Raw genomic sequence first — 21,127 nt, 5'->3', positions numbered from 1 at the left:
TCTAAAGACACTGAAATATTGCGAGTTTATGCACAAAACCACCATCGTGTTCTCTCCGCACAGTGCCAGGAACTTCGGTATACACAGTCTCCAATCACAAGAAATTTCCCTATCTTTGGTTCCTTGTATGGGAAGCGCCATTGCGTGTTGAAGCATAAATATATTTTAAGACGGTATAAAAGTTATTTCCACGATTTTTATAGCATTTCTTATGAAAGAACGACACAACTCAGTGACCAAACAAGAAACAAAGTACACTTGAGGGGTCATTTCTAGCTTTTAAGCGGGCGTTTTCTTTGTTTCTGGTTGTTACTTTCACTGAAAGCAAACGGATGCAAATGATGGGTTTAATGCTTCATTTACTAGGACCCTGGTCCGTATGTAGTTACGGTCGCTCCAGAAGTCATTCACGTCCACTACCGTAGATAATTTACTTGCAAAGATAATACCACTAAGTAATGAATTTTGTGTTAATCTTTTAGCGATTAATGCTCTTATAGTGAAATTTTCAGTACTCGTGTGGCCCGTGTGTGAAATACGCGTTTTTGAGCATAGGCATTCTGGGCATCAAGTAGCTGGTTTTGCATTTGGTTCGCTTTTTTTCGCATTTGGTTTGGTTCATTTGATTTCGAAGTTGGAGGTGGAGATTTAAAGCTAGTTAGAGTAAGGAGCCTTGATACTCACGCCTGCGACGTCTGTGTGTATAAAGTCTTCTAAGTTGGCGGCTTGGTGGATCCTATAGTTTTCATGCCGCACTAAGCGACTACAGCAGTTCTCTAATAAGCCCCCGGTTTACGTGCGTGCGTACTAGGCACCGTAATCCAATAAATCAGTTTTTGTGAAAAAAATAAGACATCTGGAATAAAAGCGAATGTAAAACGGCTAAATAATACTTATAAAGCGAACCTTTCTTTGCCTCTTCTCCCGACTTTCCGGCCGTTTCTAAGGCTGTGATGGTCTTGCCGTGCGTGCCGCTGCGTTTCTTGCAACACCAGCAGATGGCACTTACCGTCGGAACACGTTTACGTGAAGGCTTCTCTGCATCTTAGAGCTGCGATCTTTTAGGTGATTTTGCTTCGTTTTAGAGCGAAAGCTCTACTACGCCATCTCTCTCAAGGTCATTCATCGCGTCGCAATGACGTTGAGCCGTTGGCGCGCGAGCAACGCCGCCGAGCGCGAGCAGCAAGCCTCCGAGCGCATGTGTTGCAGGTATGCGCACTGCGATTCTGTACGCAAAGCGAGAACACTGCGTCCGTAACTTATAATAGTTTAATAAAGGCTAATAATTTCACTCGCAGCACGTCGAGAAAGAATGGTAAGGGGAACAGTCTTCGGAGATGCTCCCGCCGCTTCCGCGCTAGGCTGCAGCGCTCGCCGCTATAGCAGACGACAGGGCGCGGAAGGACACATTTAAGATGTGTTCGCCCTCCTGATTGGTCGAAGAGGCCTGTACCTTCCACAGTGCTGCACGAAACTACTGAAACAGAGTATAAATTAGTGGCTTTGAAAAGTAAATTTGGTAAATCTCGGTCTGGGTGGGAACCAAACCCGGACCTCCGCAGTGGGAGACGAGCACGCTTCCCGGAAGCCACAGTTTTTTTTTTTTTTTTTTTTTTTTTTTGCATGGGAGCAGAACTTCAGCAAAACAAGAAAACCAATGCGCTACAGAAATTAAAGGCGACTGAAAACACATTCAAAAGTTAGGCAAGCACGTGCAAGGCATCCAATAAAGGCGCCCAGTCCGGCGGTTTCTTGTGCAGCACTATATACGAACGTAGGCAGCAGATTCCCGAAAAAACGACCGCGTGCTTCACAGTGGTTCAACGTGCCGACCCCACATTCTACTGCGCCAAATGCTACGTAGGCCGAGTACCATGAACATGTCATATGGTGGGAACAAGGGGATCTTTAAAACGTAGAAAACGAATTGTATACATGGTGTGATATGTGAATGTTTTTCAAGCGAAGCTTGTTATAAGGCACAGATTTCGGTGGCGTCCGTGTACGCAAAAAAACTATCGTCATTAGCATTGGCTCGAGCGTCGTCGTCTTCTTCCGCAGTTGGCTGCGGAAGAGGACGGCAGTATGACGACGGGCGCTCGCGACTGCGCCGCGAGTGGGCGCCCGCGTGGCTGTACCTTTAAAGGAGTCTGCAGCGGGCGCAGAGTCCGCCCTCCCTATGTTTTCACGGCTAAGACCGAGTTGGTGTGAGTACCGGCCCGAAACTCAATTCGTTCACTGCTGTTGCTGCGCTGACTCACTCCAGCGACTTGACAGCCAGTTTCCGCGGTCATCGAGTGAGATGCGTTCATGCTTGCTTGTGCGCGCGGGACACCATGCTTGTTAATTTAGTTAGTGTGCCTATGCTTACAAGTTTATCCTTAAAACTACTATGCTTACTTTGTATAGTTGTCCACTAATTTGCTATTATAGCAATCGATGCTTCGCCCTTCGGGCGAAACTGCAACTTTGTTTAAAGGGCAGCCTATAGGTGACCCTGCTTATAACGAACGCTTGCACGAGTCTGACCGTTCCCGCTTCTTTGAAGCCTCTTCGTTGTCTTGTAACTCTGTGTTGTTACACTTTCGTTGTAGTTTGTTTTAATGTTTCTAGCGTGTGTACCCCGCCGTTCTCTTGTATCCACATATGCCTAGTATTCTGAGTTTTTGTGCCTCCCTAATTGACTGTTCGTACAATATTAAGCTTATGTCTGGGTGCACCGTTCTCCACGAGTATTTGGCGTTCACTCGTATATATTCCGACTTTTCCAGAGCGCATTTCATGCCTGCTTCTCGAGAAAAGTGTTCCACTTTCTCAATCGCCTTCTGCAGTGTGTCCTGTTCCCCCCCCTATGAGCCGATAGCGTGATGTCGTGTGCGTATATGGCGAGCCCCAGGTCCTGGTCCTCCCCGAGAGCTATATAGTGGCAGTTTCTGCATTCCTATATTGAAGAGGATTGGGGATAGCATGACGCTTTGGGGAGTTCCTTTGTTGGTCAGTGTGATGTGAGCAGATCTCGTTGACCCTATACCTATCGTTGCCATTCTGTTCCATAAGAAAGATCTTATGTAATAGTATGTTCGTTCTCCACATCCAGTTTTCTCAAGCTCCTCGAAAATAGTTAGATGGGAGATGCTATCAAAAGCTTTTTTGATATCTAGTGCTAGGATTATACCATCCTCGCCTCCATTTGGTGGGTTGAGTGCCTTCTGTTTTAAGAGTAGGAAGACGTCTTGAGCGCTGAAATGTGGGCTCCAAAGCCGAACATGTATTGTGGAAAGAGTCCCCCGCCTTCGACATGGCTACTAAGCCGCGCTTGGACTACCTTCTCCAAAAGTTTTCCTATGCACGAAGTGAGTGATATAAGTCGTAGATTTTGGATGTGTTAGGGTTTTCCTGGTTTTTGTGTGGGAATTATGTAAGCCTGGCTGTTTCGTTAGGAGCATTGTGCTTCGTCCCTTCTAAGTTTGGCGCCGGTAAATCATATTCCGCAATACTTGCCTCCTACTGGCGCAGCTTTCTTGTATGTGGGATCTTCGAGCTCGTCGACTTCCGTACACGTTTCACGACACGCACGTGGCTCACATAAAAACATTTTCGTGTCTTTCGTGTCGGCGCGCAGGGTCGGGGAACTTTGTAGTGGAAAGGGCTTAACAAATTGTTCACGTGATTTCGCTACAGCGTTCACGCAGAATACCATGACGAAACAAATAACAAGGCGCCCACGGCGCACAGATGCTGAGTCGTGAAGACGGTATAGGGATCGGTTTTAATTTGTTGAAGCCACATTTAGTACAGCAACCCAACGGAGCAGCATGATTTAACTTCTAAGTACTATTGAAAGTTCGTTGTCGGACCGACAATGCATGCAAGAAAAGCCAGAAATAGGACCGCGTTACGCAAGACGCCGCAACCTCTTTGTCACCACCTCGCAAAGATCATAAGTCGTTGACGCAATGAATTGCCTATCCGTCACCAGCTTTATATCGAGCTGTTTCTTGAGGTGAAACGGTGTGCTACTAGTTCACCAAGAAAGACTGTCAGTGCGATGACCTGCCCTAGTAGAACCATGTAGAACAGGGCTGCAGTGTCTTCAGCCGAGAGCGAATGAACTTGCGACGAGTCAGGCCGCGAGGGGTACCAGGAACGAGGCTGGAGCTGCAGCCGTTTGCGCTCCGTAAGTCCAGACTCGTGCATCCAGCGACACCTGCAACGAGAATGGGTGTAGGATTCGGTGTCTAGCCTATGAAAGTGCCTGTTGTGACTCAAGTCAGTACCGCGAAAAAAAAAATGCTGGGGAAGTATTCTGCGACGATCACTGTGGGCGACAGTATCGCCTCGGCGACAGTACCACCGTCAGGCACGCTCTGATTGGCTGGTTGAGCGTACGTCACGCGAAGGTGATATTATCGCCGAGACGCGTCGCAGAATACGTTCCCTGCATTTGTGAAAGGGTCTCTTCTGGCTCCTGCGTTGTTGTTGCGGCCTGAAAACATGGCTTCTGCATTATCCACATGATCATCATCTTCTTCATCAACGTAACTGCCGAAAGTTATTGCTAGGCCCGTTGGTGTGTTGCTGTTCATAAAACAGTGGGTTAACACTGAGACAAAATATAAAACAGGACATGGAGCGCTGATTTTTCTTTCAGTTCATTCACGCGCCCCAACTCCTTTTTAAGCAGTGCAGCCTAGAGCAGGTATTTTTCTTTACTGCAGCAGCAGTTCAGACTTCGAAATTTGGGTTCGTCGGTATGTCCGATCCTTTTGATACGCCGCGCCTGTCGACGTCATGGCTGTTGACGTCATGCCACTGCAGTCATCGTACTAGGCACCTCACCATTCCCATCCGTAATCTTTCCAGCGCAAAGAATATCGAACCAACGCCACGGCAGCAATCTCTAAATAATATCCGGGTGTTCTAACCATTGCTCTATCGTGCAATGAGGCGATACATTGCTCGCTTCATACATCCGCCCCATTTTCGCAGGGGCTACGGCGTTGCCCTGCTGAACATTAGGTTTGAGGTTCGATCCCAGCCGTGGAGCCGCATTCCAATGGGCCCGGAATAAAAAAAATCGATTCTGTACAGCGCTTTGGGTGCATGTTAAAAGATTCCAGGTTGGCACGATTTAATCCCAAGGCACAACTACGACGTCCTTCATAACACATTGCACATTTTTGGACGTTAAACCCCACAATCAATATTTTTAACGTGCAGGCACCGTGCATAACAATCTGGGCGGGATTTTCAACATGCGTGACAGTCGAAAATTCGTAGCATCTGTGTATGTTCTTGTGACGTAACAGCAAGATATGCGCACACATTAGCGCGGCTCTCAAATCTTTCTGAGCGTCCCTATACATAGCGAAACAGCTTCCGCTCTCTTGGATGTCAGCCTGTGAAGTGTCATCGTCATGTTGCCATCGTCCTTGCGCAGTTGTTAATTGTCACAGAACCGCCGCGATCCTCAGTGTTATAGCGTTGTCGTCGTGCTGTCAAAGCTGTCATGGTCGCCGTCGCCATTCTCGAACCGGGGTCATATCGCCACTGTCGTAGCGTTGTCACCGCAAACGCATCGGGAATGTACAGGCAAGAATTTCGTACCAAGTTGGAAAGGAGGCGGAAGAGGAAGTCAGGGGAGTACGTACTGTAGCCCTAATAGAGTTCAGAGCAGTCACCTCAAGTCTTCTGGCATTTATTTCGTGTTCTTTTTCATTTGTATTGTTCTTTATTCTTCTGTTTTCTTTTTCTTCAGGAGCTGTCTTCAATATGAGCATTTTTAAACATTATTTTAGCGCAAGTATTGTTTATTTACCAAGCACAATTATATCAAACAAAGTCAAAGCTACTTTCCAAAGCTAACCAATGTATGTCTCGTATGCTCATTTTCTCTATCTCATCAGTCCATTCGCATATTTTAGCCTCCGACGGCGTTGCCTTTGCCTTGGCGTTCGTTTTGTTTCTCAAATGACCATTAGCTCCATGCTCAATGTCATTGCATTGCTATTTACAAAATTCTAATGGAACTTAAAAAAGACATAATCTTCAGTTTCCTCCAGATTTACGCATCTTGTCTGATATTGTATTTTGTATAAATGATTACGCTGGTGGGTGGCCTAGAAAGAAAAGCGACTACAGCAGCCTCTATGGATGAACGGTATGACGCTCAAGGCACGAGGGGTGCTGAACTCAAACCCGGACTTTTTCATTTTCAGCACTACGAAACATGTTTAGACGCATGGGAGGGATCCCGTTCTCGAGGTAATTCGCTTGAAATCGACGCACTCATCCCAGCTTACCGGCAGGGCATGGATGCCAGCAGCATAGAAAGATTTCGCCTTGCGTCGCTGCCATGAACGCTTGACTTCATCGTCACTGAAGTATTGGCCTCCAATAAACTTTTTCAGTGGCCCAAACAAATGATAGTCGCGCGGAGTGAGGCAACACCACCTAGCTAGCACAAGGCATGTTCGCTCCGATCCATGACGGCCTGCTACCTGGCAAGACTGCCGTAGAATCTCATGGGGATACTCACGAGTAAGCAGAGGTTTCTTCACGCCAGGCTTGGCAATGGAAATTTTGGGCCAGGTATCATGACATCATGGATGGGAGTGAACAGGCCTTGTGCTATCTAGGTTCTTCTTATTTCTGGCGTTTTACGTGCCAAAACCACTTCTGATTATGAGGCATGTCGTATTGGAGGGCTCCGGATTAATTTTGACCACCTGGGGTTCTTTTACGTGCACTATAATGCAAGCCCACGGGCGTTTTCGCATTTCGCCTCCATCGAAATGCGACCGCCGCGGCCGGGATTCGATCCCGCGACCTCGTGCTCAGCAGCGCAACGCCTTAGCTGACGGAGCCGCCGCTACGGGTTGCTATCTAGGTGGTGTTGAGCGAGGTCGGAACAATGTGGCGAGTGTGGCATCCGAAAAAGTGCAGTGTGCGGTGCGCTCCATGGAAGCGGGCATAGTCCGGAATGAACTGAACGCGCCCGCGGTAATCAAGCCAGACCCTTTCTTCCTAGTTGCCCTATTTGCAAGACGGATAACCTCCCTGTAGTAATCGCTGTTGCTGGTTTTACCACTGGGAAGGAAATCAACATAAATTATCCCGCATTCATTCCAGAAACTAATTTCTGTAAGGTGTCAGTCTGCAGTATTCTGCCTCGGTCGAAGGCAGTTCTCTCCTTGTGAGCTGGTTCTGACTTTGCAGAAAATCAAGCGTTTATGTATGGTAGCATGGCGTGTCCCTTGGGGTGGATGCGTCTGTTCGGCAAGCTGACGAAGCGTTACTCGCTGATTTTCAAGGATTAGACGCTCCACTTCCCCGATCTTCTCGGGAACTACAGCAGTGGGGGCGGAGCCGCCTCTTCTGTAATCGTCTTCTACTGATGTCAGGCCATATCGAACCTACCATTAAAATAATGAGCGGCTGCTTAGTGTCTCGCCACAGTGCTGAGCTTTAAGTCTGTCGCGAAATTCAGTCGGTTTTACGCCATCGTTCATGAGAAAATTCATTACAATATATACTTAGTTCCACAACTGCGTTCACAGGCTCCTGAGACATAGTGTTTCGCACGTCACTTCCACGGTGCGAAGAGACATAAGTGCACTACGGCGAGATAGCCGACAAATGTCTCGCCAAAGCATGGCGAACAGATGGCGTTAATGTGTATTTCTATGTATGCACTTCGAAAAATCAGGATTCGACTTCAGCGACCTACGGGTATATGCTAGCGCGTTCACGTGGGAGGCCTGGATCACTAATATATATATATATATATATATATATATATATATATTGCCGCGCCCCTGTCTGCATTGATCGAGCCACGATTGTGACGACGAAGACAATCTGCCCGAGAGTGCGCGCAGGCTCAATAGAAGAATACTGCATTCCCTATTCTCTGGTGTGCCGATAGAGCGCGCCAACAGCAGGGTGTCCCAGCTATCACGCAGCACGATTTACAAAAAGAGCAACGGCGCTACGCGAAGCAAACCTAGTGCGTATTGTTTCCAGTACAGCGGAGTATCCACCAGTAACTTTTTCGTTGCTGAGATTTAATTAGGCAATTGTAATTAATTATCTGACTCGAGAAGTACTGTCCTAATTATCAAAGTGTCAATGAGAAGATTGTAGAGCAACATGAAAAACTCCCGATTGAGCTTTCTGTTGCTCAATGCGTGCTACATAAATGTAGCACGCATTTATACATCAATGCGTTTCTCCGAGTGTGAAAGAAGTCCGCGAACGCACGCAGAATTGCCGCGCGACTGGCCGCTCGAGGCACTTTGCGTGTATTCGCGGGCTTATTTCACGCTCGGAAAAGCACTTTTATGTAGCACCTATTGAGCCACAGAAAGCTCTATCGGGAGTTTTTCATGTTGCTCTACAATCTTCTCATTGACACTTTGATAATTAGGACAGTACTTCTCGAGTTAGATAATTAATGAAAATTACTTAATTAAATCTCAGTAACGAAAAAATTACTGGCGGCTACTCCACTGTACTGGAAACAATGCGCACTAGGTTTGCTTCGCGTAACGCCGTTCCTCTTTTTTTAAATCGTGCTGCGTGATAGCTGGCACACCCTGTATATGTATATATATATATATATATATATATATATATATATAGTGACCATAACTTAGAGAATCAGCGCTGGTGGGCTGCACGTTAAAGAACCCCAGATGCTCTACATTAATCCGGAGCCCTCCACTACGGCGCGCCTCATAATCATAACTGGTTTTGGGACTTAAAACCCCGGAATCAAACAGTCAGTCAGTGCTGGTGGGCACCAAAATGCGTCGCTTAACTCAGTTGGAGGAGGCCCAACCTTGTGTGCAAAAGTTTCATGATCCTTGGTTCCAAGGACTTGCGCATGAACATGCAGAACTGGGCCGATATGGTGTGCTGTTTGGAAGGGTAGATGGTGCCCAATCCCGGCTTCTCTGGGTAGAGGGCCCCGATGTAGCTCTGCATCACGTTGTCCTCCATGAAGATGATGGCATGCTTAGCGATCATCTCGTCAAAGGTTTCGCGTGTGAAAACCACGGGAGCGGGTAGGATTGACCGGTGACGGCGCGCCATGGCCAAAATCGTCTGCAGCTCCCACTCCGGCGACACCTGCATGAATTCGCTCCCTGTATACTGCGTTGACTGTGAGTGCTCTTGCTGTATTTGCGTTCATCGTCAACGTGCTTCCATATAAGAAAGAGACAGTGCAGCATGCGTGTGCGTGTGCGTGTGCGTGTGTGTGTGTGTGCCAAATTGCGGGGCCCCATTAACCCTTACTAGTCAATGTTCCTGTTGAAAGGAAATGGGGCTGTAGGTATCGCTAATAGTAAAGAATTTCCCAGGAATTTGTAAAGTATTGCAAAGTGTAGATTGAAAAAAGACGTGCCTCCTACGCCGCATTACAAATTTCAGCACAGTGCTCCTTCAGTCAGGAATTATGATTGATTGTCAATTAAACTCAATGGGTAAGTGAGTGCCAAAGTAATTACGGACTGTGCCAAAAAAAACGGCGAGGGTTTAAATCAACGTTACAGCCCTTCGCTGCCCAACTTTCTGCACCTGGAACTGGTGTACGAACGTCGTTCCCCGTATGATGATGGGCCTGAGGTGGGGCCTCTCGGCCAGGTCACGGAAGGTCTCGAGGCGCTCGGTTGGCGTCTTGACGCTCATGCTTGCTTTCATGGTTCCTTGGAACGAGTTCATCAGCACCAGCACTGCCAGCCACCACACGGCGAACACCACGCGTCCGATAACGTCACGCACGGGACGAATGCTGCCTGCGCACCAGCAAATAAATCTAAAAGCGGCATTCCATTTCACAAGTGCATTCTAGCAGTTCCTGCAGGGAAACATTATAGCTATGTTTCTCGCATTCCGCAAGGCTGAACGACTGTCAAGGGCAATGCTCGCGAGTAACGGCAACCACGGGGACACGGAGGCCATATAACGTTAAGCCAGCTGCCTCAAAGCTGCTATGACTATCTTCGCTATGTAGTGAAGCGCTAGAGAGCTCCAGAAATAAATGAGGACGTCAGTATAATATCCTGCGCAACGGCACGTTCGCGATCTACTTTTTCTAAAATGTCGACGCATGATTGAAAAGCGCCATGCGGTAGAGTGCGATTTAAAACTTCTACCAAACAACTTTACATCAATTCTTTGTTACGGGTTTCAGGCATGCACTGTGAACGCACGTATGTTTGCGTGTACGCGCGTACTTATTGCATTTCTTGTGGTGATGCTCAGTTTGGTTCCTTCGACTCCCTACATGCTGTTTACTTCGAGCGAGAAAGTGATAATGGGTGCCAAATGGAAGCTCTGCCCTTATTTGAGAAGCTACTATGCTGATTATTTGAGGAGCTTTGTTTCTTTCTTCACAACCGCCAGAAAGATCTGTACAATAGAATTTCCATGAGGAATCCCGCGAATGGCGTATTGGCTACATGAAAGAAATCTCGAATATCGCGCGGCTACTTCTACACGCGAGGCCTATCTACATAACGACGCGCTCATAAGAAACTAGTACAAGACGGTTGGATTTTGTGAGCTTTTGGCGTTCCTTACCACCTGTCCGTTACTGATGCTCCAATGTAGCGCAAATTCTGGTGTTTTTGCGTGCATTCTACTTTCTGCTTTTTGAATGCAAAAGCGGCATGGAATGCAAATTTGTCTCCTGTACTCTGAATCATCTGCAATATGTCCTTTTGACAGTTTCTACCAACTTGAACGCATGCGAGAAGGGACTACTACAAGAGCATGAGTGAAACACCGTTATATTATTGCAAATAGGGCTGTAGGCTTCTGATTTTTCCTGCTGGCTCTCATCGCGAATTCATGACCATGCAACTATGTTTTCAATATGGTAAAGCGTATCTGCGGCTGTCGATCACAGGCTGCAGCGTTCTGCTGCAGCGGTCTAATTTTTAATTTGAAAAACAGGGGAGGCTTCGCGCTACCATCATAAGCACTGACTGGGTTCGCTGTTTAGCATCTTTTCTATAAGTGAAATCATGAAATTTCAGGGGCTCAAAACTGTTGTCATCGTGTTGTGGTTGTTGCGTACGGTTGTATGAGTTTGTACGGAATCGCAGCAGTATATTGCACAGTTATCGAGCCTTTAGTGGCCGTCGGGGGAGTAACTCCCGTCGCAGCAAACGCGGTCAGAGCCGGAGCAATTGTTCAAGTGATTTCTTCAGCAGGGGTCTACTCAAGTGCGCAGTACTTGCTTGCATACCGCTTTTCCTAATGCCGTTCAGCAACACTGGATCATGAAACACATGAAAGCAACACATGAAACATGAAAGCAACTTGAGCTAAAAGTTCCGGCATGCGGTGTATGCCATGCGTGTGCCCTGGAGAGAGAGAAATGATGCATAGAAAGGCAGGGAGGTTAACCAGAGGTAGTTCCGGTTGGCTACCCTGCACAGGGGGAAGTAGTATGGGGATAAAGAGAGAGAATGGAAGGGGAAGAGAGAGAAAGAGAGACGAGCACAAACGAACCGCGTACGCTATAGAGCGGTAGGGGACGGCGTTCTTAAAGTCTATATATCGTGAAGGCCCGTAGACCGCAGGAACCTTAGTAACGCAAGTAAGGCTTTCAGCGTGGATGTTCTCTCGTAACGCTGACCTGAAGCTTTTAGTTCCGTTAGTGGACGATTGTCCTTTGTCGTTCTTAGTTAGTGTGATTGTACTTGTCTTTCGGCATTATAGCTCGGGCAGACACAGATAATGTGTTCAAGCATCTCCTCGCTGCTGCACATGTCGCATGTGGGGCTGTTGGTCATTCCAATAAGGAATAAGGAAAATTCTAGGGGATGCATGGTATTATCGTGTGTATTCCATCTAACGAGTGACCTTTGCATCCAAAACATTTTGCAACTCTGCTCTGTATGTACACTGCGTAATAAGCAAACCCCCGCGTTAAAGGCTCAGAGCACTCGTCATTTCTTACATGAATCCTGCACTAGAATATCGTTCAGGGTTCACGTAAGGAATGACAAATGCCGGTATTCTGGTTGAAATTACCACGAGCAAATGGTGTTGGGGAGGCCATGTTAAGCGTAGGCTAGACAACCGGTGGTCTATTGGAGTTACAGCACAGGTGCCAAGAGGAGAGAAGCGCAGTCAAGGACGGCGAAGGATAAGGTGGTATGATGAAATCAGGATATTTGCAGACGTAAGATGGAGTCAGCTGGAGCAAGAGAGGGGTAATTGAAATATTTTCTGACCCGAATTGCTCTACGCACCCGCAGCTCTTTTCCAGAGACCGATGGGTGCATACAAATTGTGGCCAGCATTGCAGACAGTCTGCGTATAAACAGCGAAGAAGACAGCTTCAAGCCCACATAACAGAACGTTCCTGGAACTGTTCAGAAAATGTATCTGCGACGTAATGCCCCCTCGCGGCGAATGCAATAAGCTAAAAATAAGCACATATTACCTCTGTGTTTTAATTGTTTGCATGTGCGAACCTATGAGAAACACAACATAGCATGCATTAATAGAATGGAAAAGCGGAGCTACGTTTTCTTATGCGCAGACGATATTCGCGTGGAGTTTCCAAGCTTCCTAAAAAAATTATATTTTGGGGTTTTACGTGCCAAAACCATGATATGAGCACGCCGTAGTGGGGGACTCCGGAATAATTTGGACCACCTGGGGTTCTTTAACGTGGCCCCATTACACGGTACACAGGCGTTTATGCATTCCGCTCCCATCAAAATGCGGCCGCCACAGCCGGATTTGATCCCGCAACCTCGTGCTTGGCAGCACAACGCCAAAAGCCACTAAACAACTGCGGCTGATTCCAAGCTTCCTGCATCAGCCGCCATACTTGTTTGGACAGCAAAGTAACGTGCATCGTTTTCTTTTATTGCGATAGCAATTATATGACACTCCAAGCGCATTTATGCCGTCGTCGTCGTCGTCGCCGTGATGTTCCGTGTAAAGTCCAACGATGATAAGATGGGCGCCGCGCGCCGTGCGTTGTGTGTGCGAGTGAAAGGCTCTGTGAGGGTGAGCCGGCAACCGCAGCGTAAACTCGCGCTCGCGACAGAGGAAGGCGGCCGGAAGCGCACGCTCTTCGTTCACGCGCGAGGAACGGGGAGGAGGCAACCGAGACGGGAGGGGGGGGGGGGTGCGTTCTGTTTACGCAGGTGCTGCTCACGGAGCTATCTTGAAAGCAATCTGCGACGCGGCTGAAGTGCGCGCCCGCGGCGGCCTCAACTTCAAAGCGATCTGCGATGGGCCAAAGGGCATTCGTCGAGTGCCGGTAGCTTCGTATGCGCTGCGCTTTCAACGTTCAGTTCGTGTTGAAGCGAGAGCCAGCGCGAAAGTCAGTTTACTCACTGCCGATGGCGCGATTTCTCACTTCAGCGTTTTGACGAACTCCCGCGGTCATCGAGCGAGATGTGTTCATGTTTACCTGTGCGCGCGTGACACTATGCTTGTTTATTTAGTTAGTAAGCGAATATTTACCACTTTATATGGCCGATAAATCTAATATTCTTACTTCGTATAGCTGTCTACTAATTTGCTATCGCAATCGATGCTTCGCCTTTCGGGCGAAACTGCGACTTTGTTTCTTTTACTTTTTTTTACATTGACGCTGTCATCGTGAAGCTGTCTTCTTTAGCGGCTGCATTAGAATTGGAACGAGATTTAAGGTGTTTGCTGTCAGCTTAGCCGTAAACTTTGCCGTCTACGGCGAGTATATAGGGCCCATGGTGTTCTACACCCACGAGCACGGAGGCGGATTGGAGAAAGCCTCGTATACCTAGATATGTGTGCGCGTTAATTAAGCCTTACAGGCCGCAGCGATGACGGGGGACTTTGAAACCTAATAATCAGTGAAGTGAGACTTCGCGGTCTCCGCACCACGATGCGAACGTTGGCGGAAGCGGGTATTCCGGCATGTGACAATTCTTAAAAGAAAGCGCACAGCCGACTGATTACACCACTCATATGGCAATTCTTTTTTTTTTTTCGGAAACGGAACCAACATTTGTGTTTGTTAGCTCACCTTCGAACATCATGACCCCAAGGATGTCGAAGAGATTGTCGGTGATTGTGTCCTTGAAGCGCACTGGAGACCGCACAGCTTCGATGAATGAGATTAGGGCACTCACCAGAGGCCAGCATAGCAGCAGGCCCAGCCACACCTGCAGGAAGCCATTCATGGTCACCAAAAGCACAGCGTCATTTTCATATGTAAACCCATTATTACGCGAACGTAGTGCTTTATCTATGGTATATTTACAGGGACCGACAGAGCAGCAAAGTTTAGCTCGAAGTGCCCTTACAACAGCCATAAAACTTATCGAACACGGATAACAGAACAGCCTGCTGCGTACTTTCAGACGTCTGCTAAGGTAAAAATAATGAAAAGCTGAATCAGCGCAAACTTGAATTTTCTGTGTGTATCGCAACATGAAAGTTCAAAATTACAATTGCAAAACACTACCTAGTGCTTCAACTGCAGTCACGCCTGCGCTCGGAGATCGATATTTGAAGAAATTACTGAATTCTACCGGTGGTGTTGTGCACAAGCGACGCACTACCATTCCTCAACTAGAGAGAGCATCGCCGCGGCGGTAATCGGTGGCGATATAGCCGAATTTCTAGAAGCACTCACCACCAGAAACATCCGGCCCACCGGGTGGCGAGTGTTTGGTTGCTTCCTCTTGCACAACGCTACGTAAGTAACCGCGCTCGCTAGCGATTCTTGTGGAGAATGAAAGCACTTCATACTCGTGTCACAAGAGGATGCGTTTTTCCATCCACGGGCCTGCCCCGTAACGTACGTACCGTAAAAGCCGGACTATAGGTCGAACCGGAATATAGGTCGACCCCCCCAACTAACCGATTCTAAAAATGAAAAAAATCTTTTTCAATGGCAAAAGTACCGAAAGACACCCTTACCTTTAAACAAATGCGACTCAGCCGGTTGCACAATGGTGACAGTATTTATTTAAATGCTGCTCCGTACCGTGATGATAAGGTGCTGACAAACACGCCGGTCGATGGTCACACGATACGAAGCCCACGGCAACCTGGCGGGTTGCCGTGGGCTTCCGCGTACTCAATCGCCTTTTTCTTCAAGGCGATGGTGAATTGCCGTCGGCTTCCGCTCATTTTGAAACAAAATGTGAAAAAGCAGCCTGAATGTGATGGCGAAGGCGGCTGTTTACTTCATCTGCCCATTGTTGCAAGACTTCTGTAGTTTTTCCGCCAATGTCCTGGTATATAATACGAGGGTCGACTTTTCGCAATGGCTTTTTGAAAAAAAGTTCGACCTATATTCCGGTTTTTACGGTAATGAGTGGCACTTGTGACACCGGTGAGCCAGCCAAAGTGCAGCAGATGTTATAGGCATGTTCCGGCCTTTCCGCACAGCTGCCTTGCTGAGCTACGCAGCTCGGCAGTTACTTTCAATGACTGCATATTTCCGGGATGGACACCTGTCCACCGGAGAGCCTTCTACTACAGCTAGGTGACTGCTGTACCTTCGGAGGAGAAAAACACTATCTAATCTAGGCACCCAATGGCGAAAACTCCATAGGCACTGCGTTTATTTTTATTTATTTTTTGCAGCTGTTCTAACGTTCTTACATTAGTGCTTTAATTATCGCTTCATCCTGTGCATTTGTAATGAGTCATAAGCTGGTTGCAGCTGATACCGAAGTAATATGGAAGATTGCTCAGAAAAGTTGTTGCCAAAGTGTGGTGAACTCAGTGCTCGTATGAACACACATTCTGACTCAACACTTGAAGTAAAGCGCAGCACTCTTCACAGTCACCAGGCTTGAGCTGGTATAATGCAAGAATTGTTCCCGCTTCATTCATTTCCTCTCTTGTCATCCACCGCTCACGGCCGGCCGATTCCGATGATAATGTGAGCGGAGCGCCACTCCCGGCACTGACGAAATGCGAAAAGGAACAGCATTGAAATAGAATCGTTACATTATACCGGCCTTGCTTTAATTGTATTTCTACTGGGTGTTTAGTCTAAGGTATGGCCGGACACAGACAGTGTATGGCCAACAGCACAGTTCTGGTTTCCAGTTTACCAAAAAATCATCATGTCAGTGCATCCGCATACTAAAGAATCTATAGTAACAACCTTTTTTAGCGCACAAAGAACACATGACTGAAAGGAACGATGCGGAGCGCTCGTTCCTTTCAGACCTGCGTTTTTCTTTGCGTGCTAGAAAACGTTGTTACTATAGATTACCAACATGTCCAAGCATACGCTTTTTCAAGGAACCTACTGTGAATGCTCATGCCCGAAACATATTCTAGCGCTGATACACACTCATGAATAGGACCACGCTCATGCCGCAAAAATCAGGGGAGCCGTGGGCCAGCGCAAAAAAAAATAGAGGACGCGCTGCGTGTACTCTTCGTAGCACTTGCCTCGAGGTCGAAGCTCATCAAGTAGCCGAAGACGCTGGTCAAATATTCGTTGGGCGTGCCCGCGTAGTATCGTGGGTTGGCGTACACGTAGGCTGGTAGCGGTGTGCCCACCGTTATGCGGTCAGCTGTCGGTATCACAGGGTGCGCCGATATATCCGACTCCTGCGTTCCGGAAAGTCGTCGCGGACAGCCCGCAGTGGGCGCATTACAATGCAATGTATGTCATTAACGTCGCTGAACAGCAACGCGTGATTCTCAGTGAATGGGAGAAGGAACGTGCGTGCCATGCAGGATGCCCCCAATTTCTCGCTCACCTGATTTTGCTCGACGGCGGTTAGTGAACAAAAGCATCAGATAATAAAATGCCGAGACAAAGCCACATATGTCAATCCAAGTGCACCCTGCGCACGGCGCTTCCTGTTTTCAAAGACAGAATACTGGGAAATCTTACGCGCCAGCGCCGCCTTTTGCCGCTCATGAGGTAACACATAAGTGATGATTACAAAAGGATGAATCTACATAAGCCAATAAAACTGCAGGCGTGCCGAGTGTTGAATTTTATGCCTTGATACCATTAGCTCATCTATCTGATGGTGTCGCCAGAGCTCGCGGAGATCACGAACTTTGCCATACTCGGGCCTTCCTGCATGGCCCCCCGTGTTGCAGTGAGCATCTAAAATAAGCATCGAGGTTTTTCTAGGCTCCACTTCGCTTTTCCACTTCGCCACCGGAAACCGACGTTGCTGAAGCGTACGGCTGTGCTTAGGTATTGGCGAGTTCTAGCGAAATGGCTCTGACATTGGCTACACTCAGTGCGCGTGTGCGTTGGATGTGTTTACGTCTTCGTGCGACATATCGACAAAAAAAACCGCCATTTTGAATTCATGGTTTTCCAGCTGAAATGGTTTGCTTATTTGCTGCCTCAAAGACGTTCATCGTGACGCAGTCACGCGACAGCTACTTTTGATTTGTCTACCACAGAAACTTACATTCGCGTAACTTAATATTTCTTTTTTTTTTTTGCATTCTTTCAACTGAGCTCAACCACAACAGCTACGTCTCTAGGGCTGCGTTTCCTCAATAGGCTAATGGTTACGTGCAAAATATTGCTAAGATCAATATAAAATGTGGTAATGTACAGCGAGTCACTCACGTTTCGTTCCAGCATGCCCAGTGGACCACCCCATTCTCCCGTAGGACGTCGACTCGACCAAATCTGCTCATCTGTCGTCTGCAACTGGACGCTGTCGCACACGTCGGCGGAGCGAAACAATTTGTACGATTAAGAGCATGCGTAACTTCTATTTCTTTATAATTTTGAAGAAACTCAAAAAGTATCCTCATCGGCAGACCTCTCCACCGAATGTATTGTAATAAGAAAATCCGCCGAAAATTGCGTGTTGTAAAAAATCTTTTTACACTCCAAGACAAAAGAAGTTACCTTCGTAATGAACAACGAATAGCCGGACTGACACTCTTTCGCACGACTGAACTTGTTAGCAAGTTTTACAAAAGAGGCACACGACATGCATGGACTCCATGCTAAGAGGCTGCATATTGTCGTGAAGAAAGTACGCCGCAGATCTCTTTTATTGCGATAGCAATTATATGGACACTTCAACCGGATTTCTGCCGTCGGCGTCGCCGTCGGCGTCGCCGTCGCCGTGAGGTTCCGTATAGATAAAATATTCGCCGCGCGCCGTATGCCCCAGCGGAAGCGTGCGGGGACGCGCGCTATCACGGAGAGCGAACGCACTCAATCTCCCACGCGCAAGCAAGGAAGCGGAAAGCCAGCGCCGGAGGGAGCAGGGGGGGGGGGCACTTCTCTGCCAACAACCGCGCTCGTCGCTCGTCCGCACAGTCTCTTATCTCTCCCATGCGCGAGCACGGAATCGGGAAGCCAGCGCCGGAAGGAGCGCGGGGGGGGGGGGGGGGGGGCGCACTTTTACTCTGCCAACAACCGCGCTCGTCGCTCAACCGCACCGTCTCTTATCTCCACACGGCTCTGACCTTTATGCACTGTGCATTCGCCGCTCAGTTTCTGTTGAAGCGATAGACCGCACGTACCTTCGCCCGCTGCAGCGTATTAGCTTGCTGCCAGCGTTTTGACAGTCGTTGTCTGCAGTCATTCAGTGTGAACTATTCATGTTTGTTTGTGCGCGCTCACACCACGCTTGTTCATTCAGTTAGTAATAGTCAGGCCACATTTTCTAACGTATGCTACACATGTAATGCTGCCCGGATCGGCAGTGCAGCGCTACAGATGTGTCCCTTCGCACGCGCTGCCCACGGGAAGCGCTTCTCATCAACAACACCGTTTCACACGCGCCTTCTCGTGGTCATCGAGTCTCTCTTCATGTCGGTCTACTTACGCCGCAGCACATCTGCTTACTTAATCAGCTCATGTTTACTACAATTTATATTGCTACCAATGCCGCTCACCTTACATCGTATGACATTGCTGTGTTGCTATCGCATTCATTGCTTCGCCCTTAGGGCGAAACTGTGACATTTTTTTGTGTGTGTGTGACTGTTGGGTCTTCCTCGATGCGGAGGAGCTGGGTAGAGGGCGGTGTCCTAGACCTGGAACCACGAAAACGAGCGGTGCGGGTGATTGGAGCACTCACGGGGGAGAGGGGGGGGGGCGAAGTCGCGCCGGGGGTAGTGGCCACGACGGCACCTCTGGCATGTGATCTCGCCCGGCCGACGCAGTCGTACCTGACGGTTCTTTTTTTATTGCGATAGCAATTATATGGACACTTCAACCGGATTTCTGCCGTCGGCGTCGCCGTCGTCGTCGCCGTCGCTGTCGCCGTCGCCGTGAGGTTCCCTATAGATAAAATCTTCGCCGCGCGCGGTATGCCCGAGCGGTAGCGTGCGGGGACGCGCGCTATCACGGAGAGCGAACGCACTCAATCTCCCACGCGCAAGCAAGGAAGCCGGAAGCCAGCGCCGGAGGGAGCGGGGGGGGGGGGGGGGGGGGGGGGAGGGGGCGCACTTTTACTCTGCCAACAACCGCGCTCGTCGCTCGCTCGCACCGTCGCCTATCTCCCCACGGTTCTGACCTTTATGCGCCGTGCATTCGCCGCTCAGTTTCCGTTGAAGCGATAGACCGCACGTACCTTCGCCGCTGCGTCGTATATATGCGCTTGCTGCCAGCGTTTTGACAGTCGTTGTCTGCAGTCATTCAGTGTGATCTATTCACGTTTGTTTGTGCGCGCTCACACCACGCTTGTTCATTCAGTTAGTAATAGTCGGGCCACATTTTCCAACGCACGCTACACATGCAATGCTGCCCGGGTCGGCAGTGCAGCGCTACAGGTGTGTCCCTTCGCACGCGCTGCCCACGGGAAGCGCTTCTCATCAACACCACCGTTTCAGACGCGCCTTCTCGTGGTCATCGAGTCTCTCTTCATGTCGGTCTACTTACGCCGCAGCACACCTGCTTACTTAATCAGCTCATCTTTCGCATTCATATTGCTACCAAAGCCGCTCACCTTACTTCGTATGACATTGCTGTGTTGCTATCGCATTCATTGCTTCGCCCTTAGGGCGAAACTGTGACATTTTTTTTTGTGGTACGCTTTGCTCATAAAACGGAATTGCTCGAAGTCCAGGCTTACTGAATAGTGTCTCACTATGTTAGTATATTTCATTGTGGAACTACAGGTGGTGTATGTTTGAAAAATAAATATGGCGCAGGCAGCACCACGACAAGCAAGGCAAGAAGGACAGGCGCTTCCATGGTCGGAAGGTTTCCGCAGTTCGTATGATAGTGCCAAGAAAAAAAATCATGCCGTTTTAATTTTCAGCAGTTCTAATGAATTGCGGTAGCCTATAGATGTTCGTCCCGCAATTCAGATGACAAGAATATCGCTCGAAATAGTCATCCGCAGCGTAGACCACCTTAACAAAGGTTGGCGTGCACGAGCAGTAGTACAATTTTGGTTCTAACCCACTTGGGCGATGGCAAACCTGTGAACAATTATCATCCTGCTGAAAGGTTAACGATAACGTTATAACGTAGCTATAAGTCAGCGCTGGCGTCGTGCGTGGTATTTGCGTCCTGGCGCTTGTGCCGTATATTATTTAGCCTATATTATCTATTATCAAATAGCTTACGACTATACGCCTACGCTCTGCTTTAGACCGCATTATTGAAACACTTTCGTATTCAACATGCAATACAGCTGCGCCGGAGCAATGTATTAAAGAATAAATAGGGTGCACTTAACTTTTTCTTGGCCGCCCTGCTGTGGGACAAGCTCAGCGGCAAGAACCTGCTCTTATCAGTTCATCTTAGGCGAGGTGGTGCAGTTAATGACGCTCCATTGAGACACCCATGACGCCACTTGTAAGCTGTAGCCTCGTTCCCACCGTCAATGTGCGGTCGCTCCTTCGCGCTAAAGAGATATCCTATTGACAGATGTCTACCTGGTGACACTGCAAGCGGTTCCACCGCACATTTGAAGAAACTAAGAGCCGGCCACTAGTGCGGAATCATGGAAGCTTACTTGAATCGGAGGGCCTTCTGCAGACTCTGGATGAGATACCAGCCCAGGCCACCGAAGATGACTTCACCGTCCACAACCGACACTTCCAGCATGGGCTTCATCTTGCAAAGAACCGATCGAGAAGCAAAAAGCAGAAACTGGGACTGAATACCCGTCAAGCCACGTAATGGCTTACA

General features: G+C 48.4%; 1 protein-coding gene across 1 annotated transcript; it reads right to left on the bottom strand.

The window, feature by feature from the left end:
- Positions 1-3,981: 3,981 nt before the first annotated feature.
- On the bottom strand, positions 3,982-21,052 carry LOC119448795 (glutamate receptor ionotropic, kainate 4). Its single transcript, XM_037712010.1, has 7 exons — positions 20,952-21,052; positions 17,591-17,681; positions 16,438-16,599; positions 14,045-14,183; positions 9,583-9,800; positions 8,843-9,132; positions 3,982-4,207 (listed from the first exon to the last, which is right to left on the bottom strand). Exons 1-7 carry the CDS (start codon positions 21,050-21,052, stop codon positions 3,982-3,984), a joined length of 1,227 nt encoding a protein of 408 aa, XP_037567938.1.
- Positions 21,053-21,127: the final 75 nt, after the last annotated feature.

Source organism: Dermacentor silvarum, chromosome 4, assembly GCF_013339745.2.
Source record: "Dermacentor silvarum isolate Dsil-2018 chromosome 4, BIME_Dsil_1.4, whole genome shotgun sequence".
Classification (NCBI taxonomy): Eukaryota; Metazoa; Arthropoda; class Arachnida; order Ixodida; family Ixodidae; genus Dermacentor; species Dermacentor silvarum.
The sequence above is the reverse complement of the archived record's forward strand: the minus strand, read 5'-3'. Positions and strand labels throughout refer to the sequence as shown.